A 16,121-nucleotide genomic window follows, 5' to 3' on the forward strand; every position below is an offset into this window, starting at 1 on the left:
CGACAGCTGTACACACCGATCCCCCCCACCTACCCCCCGGACCCAGTAACTGACCCCCCCGACAGCTGGTCACACCCATCCCCCCCACCTACCTCCACAGACCGAGTAACCCCCCCAACAGCTGTACACACCGATCTCCCCACACCTACCCCCATAGACCCAGTAACGCCCCCCGACAGCTGTACACACCGATCCCCCCACACTGATCCCCCACAAACCCAAGTAACCCAACAGCTGTACATACTGTGACGAAGTGGGGATTCTCCCTTGTTATGTTGTTTGTGAGTCTTACAGTTTTACATGAATGCTGTGTGTGCCTCAGTTTCCCTGTGTATTGTACCAATGTCTAGGTGGTGGGAATAAGTGTGTGAGACTTTTGCGGAGGCTGCTCCAGCTGCAGGCCACCCCTTCCTCACCTGAGACTCAGGAGGGGGATGTAACCAAGTGACTCTTGGCCCGGGAAGGAGACAAAGGGCAGGGCAGGGGTCAGGCAGCTGGAAGGGAGTCAGTCTTGGCTGGCTTGGGACTCAGGGGGAGAACCAAAGCCCCGTCTCTGCCCCCCGCCCCTGATGAACTTGGCTGAAAGTCACTGATTTCTGTGCTAACAAGTTCTGCCCCTATGCTGCGTTCCTGTTGCCTAATAAACCTTCTGTTTTACTGGCTGGCTGAGAGTCACGTCTGACTGCGGAGTTGGGGGGCAGGACCCTCTGGCTTCCCCAGGACCCCGCCTGGGCGGACTCACTGTGGGAAGCGCATGGAGGGGCAGGGGATGCAGGGGCAGGGTAAAGCAGCCTTGGGACACCTGCCTTTCATAGAGGAGCCTTTTCAGAAGGTGGCCCTGGGCTTGGTGTGGGACGGATGGGAGGGGAAGGTATCCCCGATGGAGAATCAGTGCTGGAGCATGGACTGACTTTCTGGGAAAAGCTCGGGGAGCTCATGGGTCCGGCCAGGGAGAACCTAGCCAGGGCCCAAGGGAGGCAGAAGGTCTGGTACGACTGCTCGGCCTATGGAACCGGGACCAAGTGAGGGGTCTCGTCCCGGTGAGGAAGAATAAGCTCCCAGCTGCCTGGGACGGACCCTACAAGGTCATCCAGCAGCTGAATGAGGAGAACAATGTGGTGGAACTGCCCAGTCGGGCTCACAGCCACCAAGGGGACCAGGTCAACATGGTGGAGCTGTACTGTGATAGGGAGAGGCTGGTCCTGGCCATGTGTGGCCAGGGGAAAAAGGGAGAGGATCCCCTGGTGGTGGACAGACTTCCCTGGTGGGTCTCTTCCCTGAGAAAGGAGCCGGCCCCTTGCTGGAATCAGTTCCCCTCTCTGACCAGCTCACCCCTGCCTGCTGAGAGACGCTGCATTCGCACCCACAGCTGTTCTCCAGCCGGCCTGGGCTCACTAACCCGGCTGTCCACTGGGTGGAGATGGGAGCCGGCCCTTCAATCAGGTGTTCCCCATTCAGAACACAGACCAGGCCCTGGAGGGGGAGGTGAGAGACATGCTGGCTTTAGGGGTGGGCCAGCCACCCACCAGCCCCAGAGGCCTCTCCCAGGAAAGACGGGTCAATCCGATTCTGTGAGGCCTATCAGAAGCTCAGTGCTATTACCATGTCTAGTACCTGCCCGTGTCTAGGCCTGATGAGATCCTAGACAAGTTGGGGGGGGGCGGGGGGAAGGGGACGACTCGTTACCCCATGACCAGAGATCTCACCAAAGGGTACTGGCAGGAGCCTTTGGATCCAGATGCCAGGTTGAAACCTGCTTTTGTCACCCCTTGGGGCTGTTCAAGTCCCTGGTCCTACCTTTCGGCCTCAAGGAGGCACCGGTCACCTACCAGCACCAGATGGATCAGTTACTGAGGGGGATGGAGAATTTTACCCCAATGTACATTGATGATATTTGTGTCGTAAGCCAGACCTGGGAGGACCAGGTGTCCCAGGTGAAGAGGGGTCTGGGTCGCCTCCAGGATGCATGGCTGACTGTAAAAGCTGGGACGTGCAAGGTGGGGATGGCAGAGGTGTCGTACCCAGGCCACAAGGTGGGGAGAGGCTGCCTAAAGCCACAGCCAGCCAAGGTGGGGGCGATCAGAAACTGGCCTGCTCCCCGGAGTACGAAACAGGCCCAGGCCTTTATTGGAATGGCGGGGCACTACCAGAGGGTCGTGCCCCACTTTAGCTCTGTGTCAGCTCCCATCATTGAGCTGTGCAAGAAGGGGAAGCCAGACAAGCTGGTCTGGACCAGGCAGTGCCAGAGGGCTCTCTGCTCACTGAAGGAGGATCTGGACAAAGGCCCAGTGCTGGGAAACCCAGACTTTGACAAGCCCTTTATGGCGTTCACCAATGCCCCACACATGGGGCTGAGCACGGTGCCGAGGCAGGCCAATGCAAAGGGGGAGAGAAACCCCATCATGTACCTGAGCAGGAAGCTGCTGCCCCGGGAGCAGTGCTATGCGGCCATAGAGAGGGAATGCCCGGCACTGGGGTGGGCTCCTAAAAGGCTGCAGCCGGACCTATTTGGGCGGCACTTCACTGTGTACCCAGACCACTCGCCCTGCCATGGCTGCACCAGATGAGAGGGGCCAATCGCAGAGCTCCTGAGGTGGAGCCTGTCCTGCCAGGATTATGAGACGGAGGTGGTCCACGTTAAGGGAAGCGCAAATGTTCTAGCTGATGCTTTGTCCCGGAGAGGGGGGCCTGAACTTCCCCAGGTTATTGGTGATACCAGTCAGCTCTGTGTTCTTGGAGAACCAGGGTGCAGTATCCAGCCTTTCCGACTCATGAAGGACCCTCCCCACCCCAGCCTGAACCAAAACCGATCAGAGAAAAGACTTGTAGAGAGCAGTGAAGGGCAGTGGGAGACACACCTAGACCCCTCCTGACAAGGGTGACAGGATTAAGGAAACTCCCCTAGGCTCATTTGCATCGAAGATGGGACAGGGAGGCATCTCCATTAGCATACAGATTGGAGAACAGAGACTCCGGGGAACTCTGGGACCAGGAAAGCAGGGAAGCACTGCATGATGGGGGATCTCTGCTCCAGATGTTAACGAACCCACGCCTGCACAGACCCAGCTCAGCAGTTATCAGACCAATTCTAGTAATAAATCCTTGATTGGTATCCAAAATACTGAAGCTGCCTAACTGCATTGGGAGCTCCCTGGAAGAAAACACCACCCATAGCCAGGAACGATCAGCCCCTATTGTCTAGCCTAAAGAAAACCCTTGAGTCATCAAAGAGTCCTGTTCCGTGGGTGAATACGAAAGTGGGGATTCACCCACGAAAGCTCATGCTCCAATTCGTCTGTTAGTCTATAAGGTGCCACAGGACACTCTGCCGCTTTTACAGAGCCAGACTAACCCGGCTACCCCTCGGATACTTGAGCCATCAGTTTACCCATAAACAAATCTAGTGTGCTCCCTTGAACCCTTGTTCTTTCCCTACACAAACCCCGACCCATGCTCAAGTCCATGTTCTGATGCCTGGATCCAAAGTGTGCATCCGTTCCATTGGGACCTCATCTTCTCCTGACTGATCGTGCGGGGGGCTCTGCCTGTCTCCGGACCCTTAGCTACCCCCACCTGGGACCCCCGACCCGTTCAAGCTTCATGAAAGTTGGTGAGATCCCAGCTCTCTCTGTTTTCTTTTCTACCTCAGGCAGGTATAGTTTTCTATATGTGACTTTTGTAACCTTTAATAACGTAACTGTAATGTTTGTTTAGGCTCTCCTTGTGTGGTTATCACTATTATTCAACAAACAACTTTTATGGTTAAGCTGGTTGCTTCTCTGTCTCTGAACTTTACTCTTTTGTGTTTCTGGCTTCCCCATTTACTCTGCAGCAACGCTCCCCTTACCTAAGATCCCTGCAGCGCCCCAAAATCCTGTGAGGTTTGCTCATCCGGTGGGTTACGACCAGAACAACGGTAATGTGAAAGTGGGGATAGGGACGTGCTGAACCTGGGACATATGAGGGTGGCAGCTTGGAAGTGTTGCTCGACCCAGTCCACTCAGACTCTGTGTGTGCGTGCGCGCATATCTGATTCTGGGGCTGGAAGAACCCGGCCCTGGGGAACCTAGGTCCTGCAGGATAGCTCCATTGGGAGGGGACTTGCAGCAGCGAGAAGCAGAGCGCCGTATGAGAACACAAGTAGTACGTTGATAGAATTACAGAACTCCCCACCCCAAAGAATAATCCTAATAAATGAGCATACCCCAAAGTAATGGGCAAATCTGGTAACACTGGCTACAGTGACCCCGCTCAGTTTGATCTTGAAGGGGGGAGAGATGTGACAAAGTGGGGACCTTCCCTTCTTATGTTGTATGTGAGTCTTACTGTTTTGCATGAATGCCGTGTCTGCCTCAGTTTCCCTGTGTATCGCACCAGTGTCTAGGTGGTGCGAACAACCATGTGTGACTTTTATGGGAGTTGCTCCAGCTGCCTGCTCGGATGCTGTGACCACCCCTTCGTACCCTGAGACCCAGGAAGGGAATGCGACCAGGTGACTCTGGGCCTGGAGGTGGAGCAAGGGGCTGGGCAGGGGCCTGGGGCTCAGAGGGAGGACCAGAGGCCTGGCTCTGGGCTCCCCTCCCCCCCAGAATGGACTTGGCTGAAAATCACTGATTTCTGTGCTAACAAGCTCTGTTCTATGCTGTGTTCCTGTCGACTAATAAACCTGTTTTCCCGGCTGGCTGAGAGTCACATCTGACTGCAGAGTTGGGATGCAGGGCCCTCTGGCTGCCCCAGGAGCCCACCCAGTGGGGCAGAGGATGCTGAATGCTCCGAGGTCAGACCCAGGAAGATGGAAGCTTCTTGCCCTAGAGGCAGTCTGCTCAGAGAGAGGAGGCTCCCCCAGAGTCCTGCCTAGCTTCGTATGGAGCAGTTCCAGAGCATCGCCCGGGGACCCCGTGACACATACTGATGCCCCTCACCTACCCCCACAGACCCAGTAACCCCCCGACACCTGTACACACCAATCCCCCAACCTACCCCCACAGACCCAGTAACCCCCGACATCTGTACATACCAACCCCCACTCACTGACCCCCACAGACCCAGTAACCCCCCCCAACAGCTGTATACACCAATCCGCCCCACCTACCCCCACAGACCCAGGCACCCCCAGTCTCTCATTTCCCACAGAAGGGCTGGAGGAGAAAGTCCACGGTCACTTTTTATAGCACTTGAAGAAAAGGAGAACTTGTGGCACCTTAGAGACTAACCAATTTGTTTGAGCATGAGCTTTCCTGAGCTACAGCTCACTGCATCGGATGCGTACTCTGGAAACATACTGTGAATGCATCCGATGAAGTGAGCTGTAGCTCACGAAAGCTCATGCTCAAATAAATTGGTTAGTCTCTAAGGTGCCACTAGTCCTCCTCTTCTTTTTGCGAATACAGACTAACACGGCTGTTACTCTGAAACCTGTCAATACAGCACTTGAATGTGCCTTCCCCGAAGCAGAAAACTCCAGCCCAGCAGGAAATCGGATGGAGAAATCCAGTTTCAATACAGGACAACAAAGAGCCCTCCAACCGCACACCCCTAGGTATCACCTGCCCCCCACAGTGGAACCCATAGAGGGTATCCTTCCACCATGACAACCCCGACATAGTGGGGACCACACGCGGACCACCACCTCCTCTGTCCTTCAACGCTCCCCGCAGACCAAGACGCACCAACTCAGTATCAGCAGGCCCAGCTAGAACAGGCCACGCAAAACTTTCCGACCGCGTATCTCCACTGCTCTGATGATCAACCTCCCCACAACACACCTCTTGAGATCCAGGGGTCCTACACGGCCTGTCACAACGCGTGCGTACCTTATCCCGGGCACCGAGGGCCCCAACAGCAGCTGTGCGGGTGAAACCAGACAATCACTAAGCTCCCCAACGAACTCGCACAGGAAATGATCAAGAGCCGCAAAACACCGTGTCCCTCATGAGCCAACCCTTCACAGCGCGATCCCACCAGGTCTGACCTCTCAGACCTTGTCCTCAATGGGACCTGCACACCGTCCAAAGACGAGCCTGGAGCGTCAACTCCTACCTCGGCTAGACACTAGAACCCCTGGCTTGAGCAGAGACGCTGCATTTCTGGCTCATCACATCCTGTGACCCACGAACCCCCACTTGCCCGGCTACAGGGGGTTAACGGGCCGCTGCTCCCGGAACGTGCTCCCTGCCTGGACTGCACTATCTCCCGTCTGTAGCGCCGCGGGGTCCTTCCCCAGGCCGGAGAGAGCTCGGCGGCCAGAGGAAGGAGCCGGGCCCTGGCCACCCACGGCGGAGCCCATGAGAGGCACTGCAGCCCTGCCCACGTGCAGTGCCCACTGGGGCACGGGGCTCCAGGAGCAGCCTCGGCCCTGCTGCCCCGAGCTGGGCATGTGGCTGCCCGGGAAGGCTATGGGGATGGAGCCCAGCCCTCTGCCCACACTGCCGCCCCCAGGCGCACGTCCACAAGCGCCCGTGGGTCCCAGGCTCCTAGCCCAGCACCCTGCCAATGCCACAGGGAGCACTGTGGCCAGCCAAAGCCATTTACTGTCCCCAGAACCTGTCAGCTGAACCCCATCAAGGTCCTGAGAACAGCTGGCTCGCCCCCGTCACCACAGCACTTGCAGCCCCCCGAGCACCTGCCCTGGCCCAGGGGCCAAGCCCCATTCGGCCCAGCCCAGGAAAGCCAGACAGAGCCACGTTGCAGGGAGCTGGGCCCGGGGGGACGGGCAAAGCAGCTTTCAGGGTCTCTGCTCACGCCAGGATAACGGGACTGGGTCCTGCACTCTAAGGAGCCCAGATGGGCAGGCTGCCAGTCCCATAGCACTGAGCCCCCCCACATACCCCCCCACCTCCCAGCTCCACAGGAGCCAGGCCTGCCAGGGTCAATATTTGTTCCATCACCAACAGGCCTCATTCCTGGTCCTGTTTGTGCAAGAGGAGGGAATAGCGGGCGGGGGGGAAGAGCAGGCCAAGACGGGAGGGCCGAGCGCAGGTCGGGACGGGGGGCAGACTCAGAAGCTGAAGTGGGGAGTGGGTCTCTGCAGGCCATGCATTGTCCGGAGTGTCACTGCAGGGGGCGGTTCCCATTGGCCCAGGCAGGGCAGGGGGCCGAGGCCCCACAACTCCCCCATGCACTGGCAGCTCCAGCCTCCTGCCCTAGTGTTTATGGGGCTTGAGGCTACGTGCCTGCAGTGCTGGCAACCGACAGCAGAGGGCAGCAGCGCCCTGGGACGCTGCACCTGGGAGCAGGTAACTGCTGCCTGACCCCTGCCCGGGAGGGGGCGACCCGGAGCCCAGGGGCACCCGGGACCAGCTGGGGGCTGAGCAGCTCCTGACGCTGCAAACCGCCCCCCTTCGAAAAGGCCTTTCCACTGCCCGAATGACAGACACCCCCCCATGCCTCCCTGACAGACAGACCCCCCCACACTCACTACCTCTGACAGATGTACCCCCCAACACCGCCTACCCCCCAACAGGCTCCCCATGCCTCCCTGACAGATCCCCCCAAAACCCCAACAGACCCCCCCGCCTCCCCAGCGGACCCCCTACCCTCCCACAAATGCTTCCTCCCCTAGCACTGACGGACACATGCACACCACGAGCCCCGCACAGTCAGGAAATCTGAACCCCTCTCCCCACCCCGTGGCTGAGCAACCGGAGCCCCCCATAGCTGCTGCGCAGTTTGCTCAGACACCGGGGTGATGGGCAGCTGCAGGACACCCTAGAAGAGAGGGCGAGGCCCAGGGGGCGCAGCCCCAGGTCCCATTCAGACTTCGCCCCACTGCCCCTTGCCGGGGCGGGGTTGGTTATACCTTTTGCGAAGGCTCCCAGCCCCATGGCACCCACAGGCCTGGGCTTTGGGACCCACGGCACGCACATGGCCCTGCACTGCGAGGGCCCCCCCTGGGCTGCTCTGCTGGCTCGGGGGCTCCCTCCCCGCCACTGCCGGCAGGCGGCCAGTGCCCAGGACTGAGCTGGGATCCGAGCAGAAGCAGGGAGGGGACGTTACCTCTGGGGCGAAGTGCTGGCCCTGGCCCAGCTCGGGGGTCTGCGCGGCACGGGGGCTGCTGGGGAAGGGTCATGGGCTACAGAACCTGCCTGGTAGTGACGGACCCCAGGAGCTGAGCAAGGGGCGACTGCGTCAGTCTGGAAGGGCCTGCGTGGGGCAGACGGTGAGCGGGCTCGCCCGGCCAGGAAGGGAAGGGCCCACGCGAGCCGAGGCTGCAGCTGGAGCCAGGCAGAGCCAGCCTGGGAGAACTGCGGTAGCGTAGCCGGGGGGAGCAGCCGCTCCCCCCGAGTGCAACTGGTGTCTCTTTAATCTTTACCCACCCGGCGGCGCCCCGGGTCTTCGCCAGCTGGGGCCTTCACGCGCTCCGGCTCCTTGGCAGCGTTTCGGGGGCGGGGGCCTTCAGCGCTGCCGAGGACCCGGAGCGCTGCCTGGTGAGTACAAGCGGGGGGCACCCGTCTTTATGTCCGGTCCCCCGCTCGCTCCACCTGGCCACGCCACCAGTTATACCAACTGCGAGGGGACCCTGCCCGCACAATCCCCAGGCCGCCCCAGCTTCTCCAGCGCGGGCCACGTTTCAATCCAAGGCGGGACGTTTCTCTATGGCCCGGGACAGGCAGGAGCCCAGCCGGGAGGGTCACCACGGGCACCGGGAACTGGAGATCTGGTAATTGCCTCCCGCCCGCGCCCCCTGCCCCGACTCCGCATAGCGCTTCCCCCGCCCGCGCCCCCTGCCCCGACTCTGCATGGCCCTTCCCCCGCCACAATCCTGCCGGTGCCCCTCACTCCCGACCCCAACCCCAGGGTTGGGCTGCCCACACACACAGATTTGCCAACGGCCCCTCCCCCCCTTATTTATACAGTTCAAGCCGAGCAGGACCATTATGATCAGCTCGTCGGAGCTGCTGCGTCCCGCAGGCAGAGACCCGGGCGCCCCCCCACCAGTGACCTTTCACCAGCCCCTACCTAAGCTACTGGGTCTTGTGACAAACCTCCATCGTTACACACGCTGACCTGGCCGGTCTCATAGAATCATAGAAGATCAGGGCTGGAAGGGACCTCAGGAGGTATCTAGTCCAACCCCCTGCTCAAACAGGACCGATCCCCAATTAAATCATCCCAGCCAGGGCTTTGTCAAGCCTGACCTTTAAAAACCTCTAAGGAAGGAGATTCCACACCTCCCTTGGTAACCCATTCCAGTGTTTCACCACCCTCCTAGTGAAAAAGTTTTTCCTAATATCCAACCTAAACCTCCCCCACTGCAACTTGAGACCACTACTCCTCGTTCTGTCATCTGCTACCACTGAGAACAGTCTAGATCCATCCTCTTTGGAACCCCCTTTCAGGTAGTTGAAAGCAGCTATCAAATCCCCCCTCATTCTTCTCTTCCGTAGACTAAACAATCCCAGTTCCCTCAGTCTCTCCTCATAACTCATGTGTTCCAGTCCCCTAATCATTTTTGTTGCCCTCCGCTGGACTCTTTCCAATTTTTCCACATCCTTCTTGTAGTGTGGGGCCCAAAACTGGACACAGTACTCCAGATGAGGCCTCACCAATGTCGAATAGAGGGGAACGATCACGTCCCTCCATCTGCTGGCAATGCCCCTACTTATACAGCCCAAAATGCCATTGGCCTTCTTGGCAACAAGAGCACACTGCTGACTCATATCCAGCTTCTCGTCCACTGTCACCCCTAGGTCCTTTTCCGCAGAACTGCTGCCGAGCCATTCGGTCCCTCGTCTGTAGCGGTGCATGGGATTCTTCCGTCCTAAGTGCAGGACTCTGCACTTGTCCTTGTTGAACGTCATCAGATTTCTTTTGGCCCAATCCTCCAATTTGTCTAGGTCCCTCTGTATCCTATCCCTACCCTCCAGCGTATCTACCTCTCCTCCCAGTTTAGTGTCATCTGCAAACTTGCTGAGGGTGCAATCCACACCATCCTCCAGATCATTAATGAAGATATTGAACAAAACTGGCCCGAGGACCGACCCTTGGGGCACTCCACTTGATACCGGCTGCCAACTAGACATGGAGCTATTGATCACTACCCGTTGAGCCCGACAAACTTTCTATCCACCTGCCGGAGCAAACGCTGCCTTGTCTATGCTCCTTCAACTCCTCGTGTGGACACCGTCCAAGCAACAGACTCCCACCCCCATGACCTGTGCTAGCCACCTACAGCTCACGCCCAGTCTGAACGACCCAGCATCCATGCCCAGCTGTGGGGCTGAGCGCTCTAGTGCTGAGTTGTCGCCCCCCCCGGCAGGTACCCCCATCCCGCCATGCAACGTACTCCCCAGACACGGCTCTGCTGATGCTCTTCACTCCTGACACGTAGCCCCCTGCTACCCTGGTCCCCCAGCTCTGCCAATGCCCCTCAGTCCCAGCCAGCAGCCTCCAGCCCGGGGAAGTCTGTGCCCAGGAGAGGCCCCACTGATGGATTTCGCGGTGGAGACAGACACCCAGCAGGCTGCAGCCTAGTTCCCAGCTCCCTGTGGGGATGGGCCAGTCCCCCATGAAGCCCTTCAGAGTTAGCAACAACCCCTGGCACTTAGCCAGCGCACTCCCCCCACCTCTGCTCCAGGGCCTGGGACCGCTGCAGTCAGCAACGAGTGGGGCGCCAGGGCTTTCCCTGCTGAGCCAGGAACAAAGCGGCTGTTTGTGGAGGGCAGCGTGGCCGGAGCCAAGGAAGGGCCTGGAAGCTGTGGCAAGTGGGGGCCAGATTATTCATCAGGCTGGAGCTGGCAGGGGACTCGGCCCATTCTCACAGTAAATCAGCCAGGCAGACAAAGGAGAAGCCCCTCCCCCCTCGGCACAGCCCATCAGGGCAGCACAGGCCCCCAGCATCGAGCCCAGCCCAGCCCACCCGAATCGCAGCCGGGGCAGGAGCACCTGCTGCAAACCAGCCCCGAGACCCACACCCTGACAGCCACGATCCCCCGCAGGGCCCTTCTCCCCCTCGGCACTGCCCCTCCCCCTCCCCCCACTAGCCTGCTCCAGGGCAGCTGAGGCTTGACACAGATTCACCTGTGGGGGGCGCCAGGGCTGGCCCGTTAACCGCTGAGCAGCACAGCCCAAGCACCTCCATGCTCTGCCCACCGCAGGGACTCGCCCTGGGGCCCCTCCCGGGCTTTGGGACAGGGACAAGCCAGGACACATCTGCCCCCACCGTGCCTGGCTCAGGGCAGCCAGTGGGAAAGGCCGGCGCTCACCACCGCCTGGCCCGATCGTTACCGGCCGTGCAGTGCTTGGAGCCTGCAACGTGCTAAGTACAATCCCCAGGATGGGCCCAGCACGTTTCCAGCCAAGCCTGGGTGTTTATGTAACAACAGAGCCCACAGGGCCCTGCTGTGCCACTCAATCCCAACCTGCAGCCCTCTGCTAGCCTAGCCCTCTGCTCCCTGACCCCCAGCCCCCTGCTAGCCTAGCCCTCTGCTCCCTGACCCCTAGCCCCCTGCTAGCCCAGCCCTGGCTCCCCCTGCCAACTCCGCCGGTGCCTCTCAATCCTGAGCTGCAGCCCCCTCCCGCCACCCCAAGCACCTCCCCTCCCTATGACCCGTAGTCCTTGACGCTATCTCCCTTCTCTAGACACAGCTGGATGAGCTGGTGTCTGTACCGGGGCCAGCGGGTGCCCAGGCTAGACATTCCCCCCAGTCTCCGAGACAGGCCCGGCTGCAGCCCCTCGGGGTGCAGTGGGGAGAGCCGCCCCGAGGACAGGGGCCTGGGTCAGAGGGGGGTCCCCAAGGGCTCTCCATTAATGAACTATGGGGAGTTTATTCAGCCTCCCAGGCTGGGCGGCTCACCTCCACAGGGACACCTGGCCAAGCCAGGCCCCGGCCCCCAGCACGGCCGCTCAGCACAGCTGGGTCCCTCCACATGGTGCCCCTGCCTCGTCCTGTCCCCCCGCCAGAGCCCGCTCTGCTCCCCACCCTGCTCCCTGCAGTCTGCTCCACGCAGCTTCCTCTGCAGCCTCAGCAGCAGGAAACCCCCCCAGCCGTGACAACAAGCAGCCCCAGCCAGCTGGGCAGGGGCCATCAGCAAACGGCCCAGGCCACACGGCCCAGAAGACGCCAGCCCAGCCCCGGCCCCTTTGGCGCTGGGGGAGGCTCCTGGGGGCACCGAGGCTCCTGGGCTGGGCCCAGCCCGAGCAGAGTCTCCACCTGGGGGCCAGGGCGGTGATACAGGTGCCCTGTGTGGCCGGGGGGCTGTGCCCGGAGTCAGGCTGGGCTCTGGTCCAGGGCAGCAGCCCCCTGGGCACCACCCCGTGCAGGGGCGAGCCTGCAGCAGCGAGGGCTGGTCTGGGGGCGCCGAGGGTCCCGGGGCCCCGACCCGCCGGCCGGAGCTGGGGGAGAGCTGGGGCAGCCGTGCCGGAAGCGGGCACAGAGCCGCGGCCGCCTCGGGCGGTGACGCTCAGCCGGCAGGTGCGCGGCCGTCACCGTGCCCAGGGGCGACCCCTCGCCGGGGGGATCCCCGCACCCCAGAGCGCCGAGACATGGGCTGGGCCCGAGACATGGGGCGGGGCGGGGTGGGGCAGGGCCGGAGAACCCCCCCCCCGGCCCCGGGAGCAGCAGCAGCAGGGCCCGAGCCGGGCCAGACCCAGACACACCCCAGAGCCAGCTGCAGCCGGCGCCAGGGGACGGGCCCCGCGAGGGGCTCGGGCCCCGCCGGGCGAGCCCGGGGCCGGGCGGTACCTTTCAGCGAGCTGATCTCGTGCTGGATGCAGCGGGACGCGGCCATGGCGGGTCCGGGGCAGCGGCTGCGGCCGCGTCCTGCCGGGCACTGCGGGGCCGGTCCGCGGGGGGGCGGGGCCCCGCCCGGCTCCGCCCCCCGCCCCGCCCCGCCGGGCCGCGGCAGCCAATCAGGGGCCGGGGCCGCGGCCCATTCATTGATCCCGAGCGCCGGCTACTGCAGCAGCGCCGGGCGCGCCGCCCCCTCCCCCCCCGCGACCCAGCCTGAGCCCCCCCGCATCTACCCCGGGGGCCGGCCCCCCCCCCGCACAACCCCCCCGCATCTACCCCGGGGGCCGGCCCTCCCCCCCGCACAACCCCCCCGCATCTACCCCGGGGGCCGGCCCTCCCCCCCGCACAACCCCCCCGCGCATCTACCCCGGGGGCCGGCCCTCCCCCCCGCACAACCCCCCCCGCACCTACCCCGGGGGCCGGCCCTCCCCCCCGCACAACCCCCCCGCATCTACCCCGGGGGCCGGCCCTCCCCCCCGCACAACCCCCCCGCGCATCTACCCCGGGGGCCGGCCCTCCCCCCCGCACAACCCCCCCCGCACCTACCCCGGGGGCCGGCCCTCCCCCCCGCACAACCCCCCCGCGCATCTACCCCGGGGGCCGGCCCTCCCCCCCGCACAACCGCCCCGCGCATCTACCCCGGGGGCCGGCCCTCCCCCCCGCACAACCCCCCGCATCTACCCCGGGAGCCGGCCCTCCCCCGCACAACCCCCCCGCGCATCTACCCCGGGAGCCGGCCCTCCCCCGCACAACCCCCCCGCATCTACCCCGGGGGCCGGCCCTCCCCCCCGCACAACCCCCCCGCACCTACCCCGGGGGCCGGCCCTCCCCCCCGCACAACCCCCCCGCGCATCTACCCCAGGGGCCGGCCCTCCCCCCCGCACAACCCCCCCCCGCACCTACCCCGGGGGCCGGCCCTCCCCCCCGCACAACCCCCCCGCACCTACCCCGGGGGCCGGCCCTCCCCCCCGCACAACCCCCCGCATCTACCCCGGGAGCCGGCCCTCCCCCGCACAACCCCCCCGCGCATCTACCCCGGGAGCCGGCCCTCCCCCGCACAACCCCCCCGCATCTACCCCGGGGGCCGGCCCTCCCCCCCGCACAACCCCCCCGCACCTACCCCGGGGGCCGGCCCTCCCCCCCGCACAACCCCCCCGCGCATCTACCCCAGGGGCCGGCCCTCCCCCCCGCACAACCCCCCCCCGCACCTACCCCGGGGGCCGGCCCTCCCCCCCGCACAACCCCCCCGCACCTACCCCGGGGGCCGGCCCTCCCCCGCACAACCCCCCCGCATCTACCCCGGGGGCCAGCCCCCCCCGCGCATCTACCCCGGGGGCCGGCCCTCCCCCCCGCACAACCCCCCCGCGCATCTACCCCGGGGGCCGGCCCTCCCCCCCGCACAACCCCCCCCGCACCTACCCCGGGGGCCGGCCCTCCCCCCCGCACAACCCCCCCCCGCACCTACCCCGGGGGCCGGCCCTCCCCCCCGCACAACCCCCCCGCGCATCTACCCCAGGGGCCGGCCCTCCCCCCCGCAAAACCCCCCCCGCGCATCTACCCCGGGGGCCGGCCCTCCCCCCCGCACAACCCCCCCGCGCATCTACCCCGGGGGCCGGCCCTCCCCCCCGCACAACCCCCCTGCGCATCTACCCCGGGGGCCGGCCCTCCCCCCCGCACAACCCCCCCGCGCATCTACCCCGGGGGCCGGCCCTCCCCCCCGCACAACCCCCCCGCGCATCTACCCCGGGGGCCGGCCCTCCCCCCCGCACAACCCCCCCGCGCATCTACCCCGTGGGCCGGCCCTCCGCCCCGCACAACCCCCCCGCATGTACCCCTGGGGCCGGGCCTCCCCCCCCGCACAACCCCCCCCGCACCTACCCCGGGGGCCGGGCCCCCCCCCGCAGAGCCCCCCCCGCATGTACCCCTGGGGCCGGGTCCGTCCCCCCCCCGCACAGCCCTCCCGCTGCAACTGCCTTCAAATAATGAGAGTTTAGAACAAGACGGAACCTTGGACCCCCCCTCGGCACCCCCCCACAGCCCCTCTGGGCCCCTCCACACTCCCCCTGCCCCAGGGCGCCCGCGCCTGCCAGGGGGAGGGCTGGGTTCCCCGTGACCCCCAACCCGGGCGCTGGGTTTGAGGAAACCTGCAAATGGCGCACACGGCAGCTACGCCAGGCGCTGGCCCGAGACACGGGGCCCATCGCCACCCCCAGCACCCCCTGCACCCACATGGGCCTGGCCCCACAGGACGCCTCCCGCGCCAAGCCCCCCAGGCTCCCACTGAGAACAACTCGCTGGAGAAGCCAGTCCCTGCCCGCGAGGGGCCGAGCCCACGGCCCGGCTCCGGGCCCGGTCCCCTGCCCGCGAGGGGCCGAGCCCACGGCCCGACTCCAGCTCCGGCTCCGGCCCCGGCCCCGGCCCGGTTCATTCATTACCCTTCTAAGGGCCGGTCATAGGCAGCCCAGGGCCCGAGCGCTTGGCTTGGATCCCCGTCCTCAGCCCTCCAACTGGGCAGGCAGCACGAAGGGTAGGTCTGCACAGCAAAGAGAAACCCGCAGCTGGCCCATGGCAGCAGACTCGGGCTGTGGGGACCCCGAAGAGCTCAGCTCTGTTACCAGCTCCCCTGTGCACCCTCAGAGCTGTCTGCAGCTCAGCGCCCAGCTGTGCGATGTGGGGCACGGGGCAGCACCATGCCTGCGAAGCGCAGCGTGGCCCCAATCATACTGCGGGGCTTGGGCGCCAGCACGGGGTTATGCTGTGCCGGGCGGCAGCCTGGGCCCAGCCCAAGCAGGAGGCAGCTGCTTGCTCCCAAGTGGGAGACAGGAGCCGACCCGGGGCTTGGGTCTCCACACATCCCTTTCGTTCAGGGACTCTGAGCTCAGGGTTCCTGGGAGGCCGGCCCTGGCCCCGGCCCCGGCCCCACAGCTCAGCCTGGAGATGTGGAGCTGCTTCCACAGCCCCATGGGAAGGGCAGACCCCACCTGGCATGCCTAACACTGGCCCAGGGAGCTGGAGAGCGGGCAGCACGTCCCAGGGAGCCCCGAAAGGGAGAGAGGAGCAGTGAGCATGACCCATGGGGGAACGGTCCCTGAGGCCCCGACATGCCCACGTCCTGTCCCTCCCCCCCCATAACCACGCCATGCAGACAGGACACGCCCTGCCCTCCCCCCAGGCATGCCCAGGGCACAAGCATGGATGGGCCCGGTCCTGCAGCGTCCCATGGGGACCAGGCTCTGCACGCCCAGGGACGCTGCCCTCCCTGCGGGGCTGGGGCTGGGCTCTGCGTCCTGGCAGTCTACTCCCTGCCAGGTGCCAGCTTTGTGCGACTGCTGCAGGATTGCAGCGCCTTGCAGGAGGGAATAAATCTAGAGCAGGAGGCCCCGTGCCAGG

The 16,121-nt window shown here is 64.2% G+C and overlaps 1 protein-coding gene across 13 annotated transcripts in view; it reads right to left on the bottom strand.

Annotated features, from left to right (window-relative positions):
- The window catches only part of PLEC (plectin), a 165,845-nt gene that overhangs the window by 90,012 nt on the left and 59,712 nt on the right, over nt 1–16,121 (bottom strand). For 2 of the 13 annotated variants that reach the window (XM_048836989.2, XM_048836987.2), the window contains exon 1: nt 12,684–12,771. The exons of the other annotated variants lie outside the window; for them this stretch is intronic. In XM_048836989.2, coding sequence (XP_048692946.2) covers nt 12,684–12,729 — 46 coding nt within the window. In that variant the 5' untranslated portion in view covers nt 12,730–12,771. Of the gene's footprint in view, nt 1–12,683; nt 12,772–16,121 lie in introns of those variants that run through there. 13 annotated transcript variants of the gene reach the window in all.

This window comes from Caretta caretta, chromosome 2 (assembly GCF_965140235.1).
Source record: "Caretta caretta isolate rCarCar2 chromosome 2, rCarCar1.hap1, whole genome shotgun sequence".
NCBI classification, from domain to species: Eukaryota; Metazoa; Chordata; order Testudines; family Cheloniidae; genus Caretta; species Caretta caretta.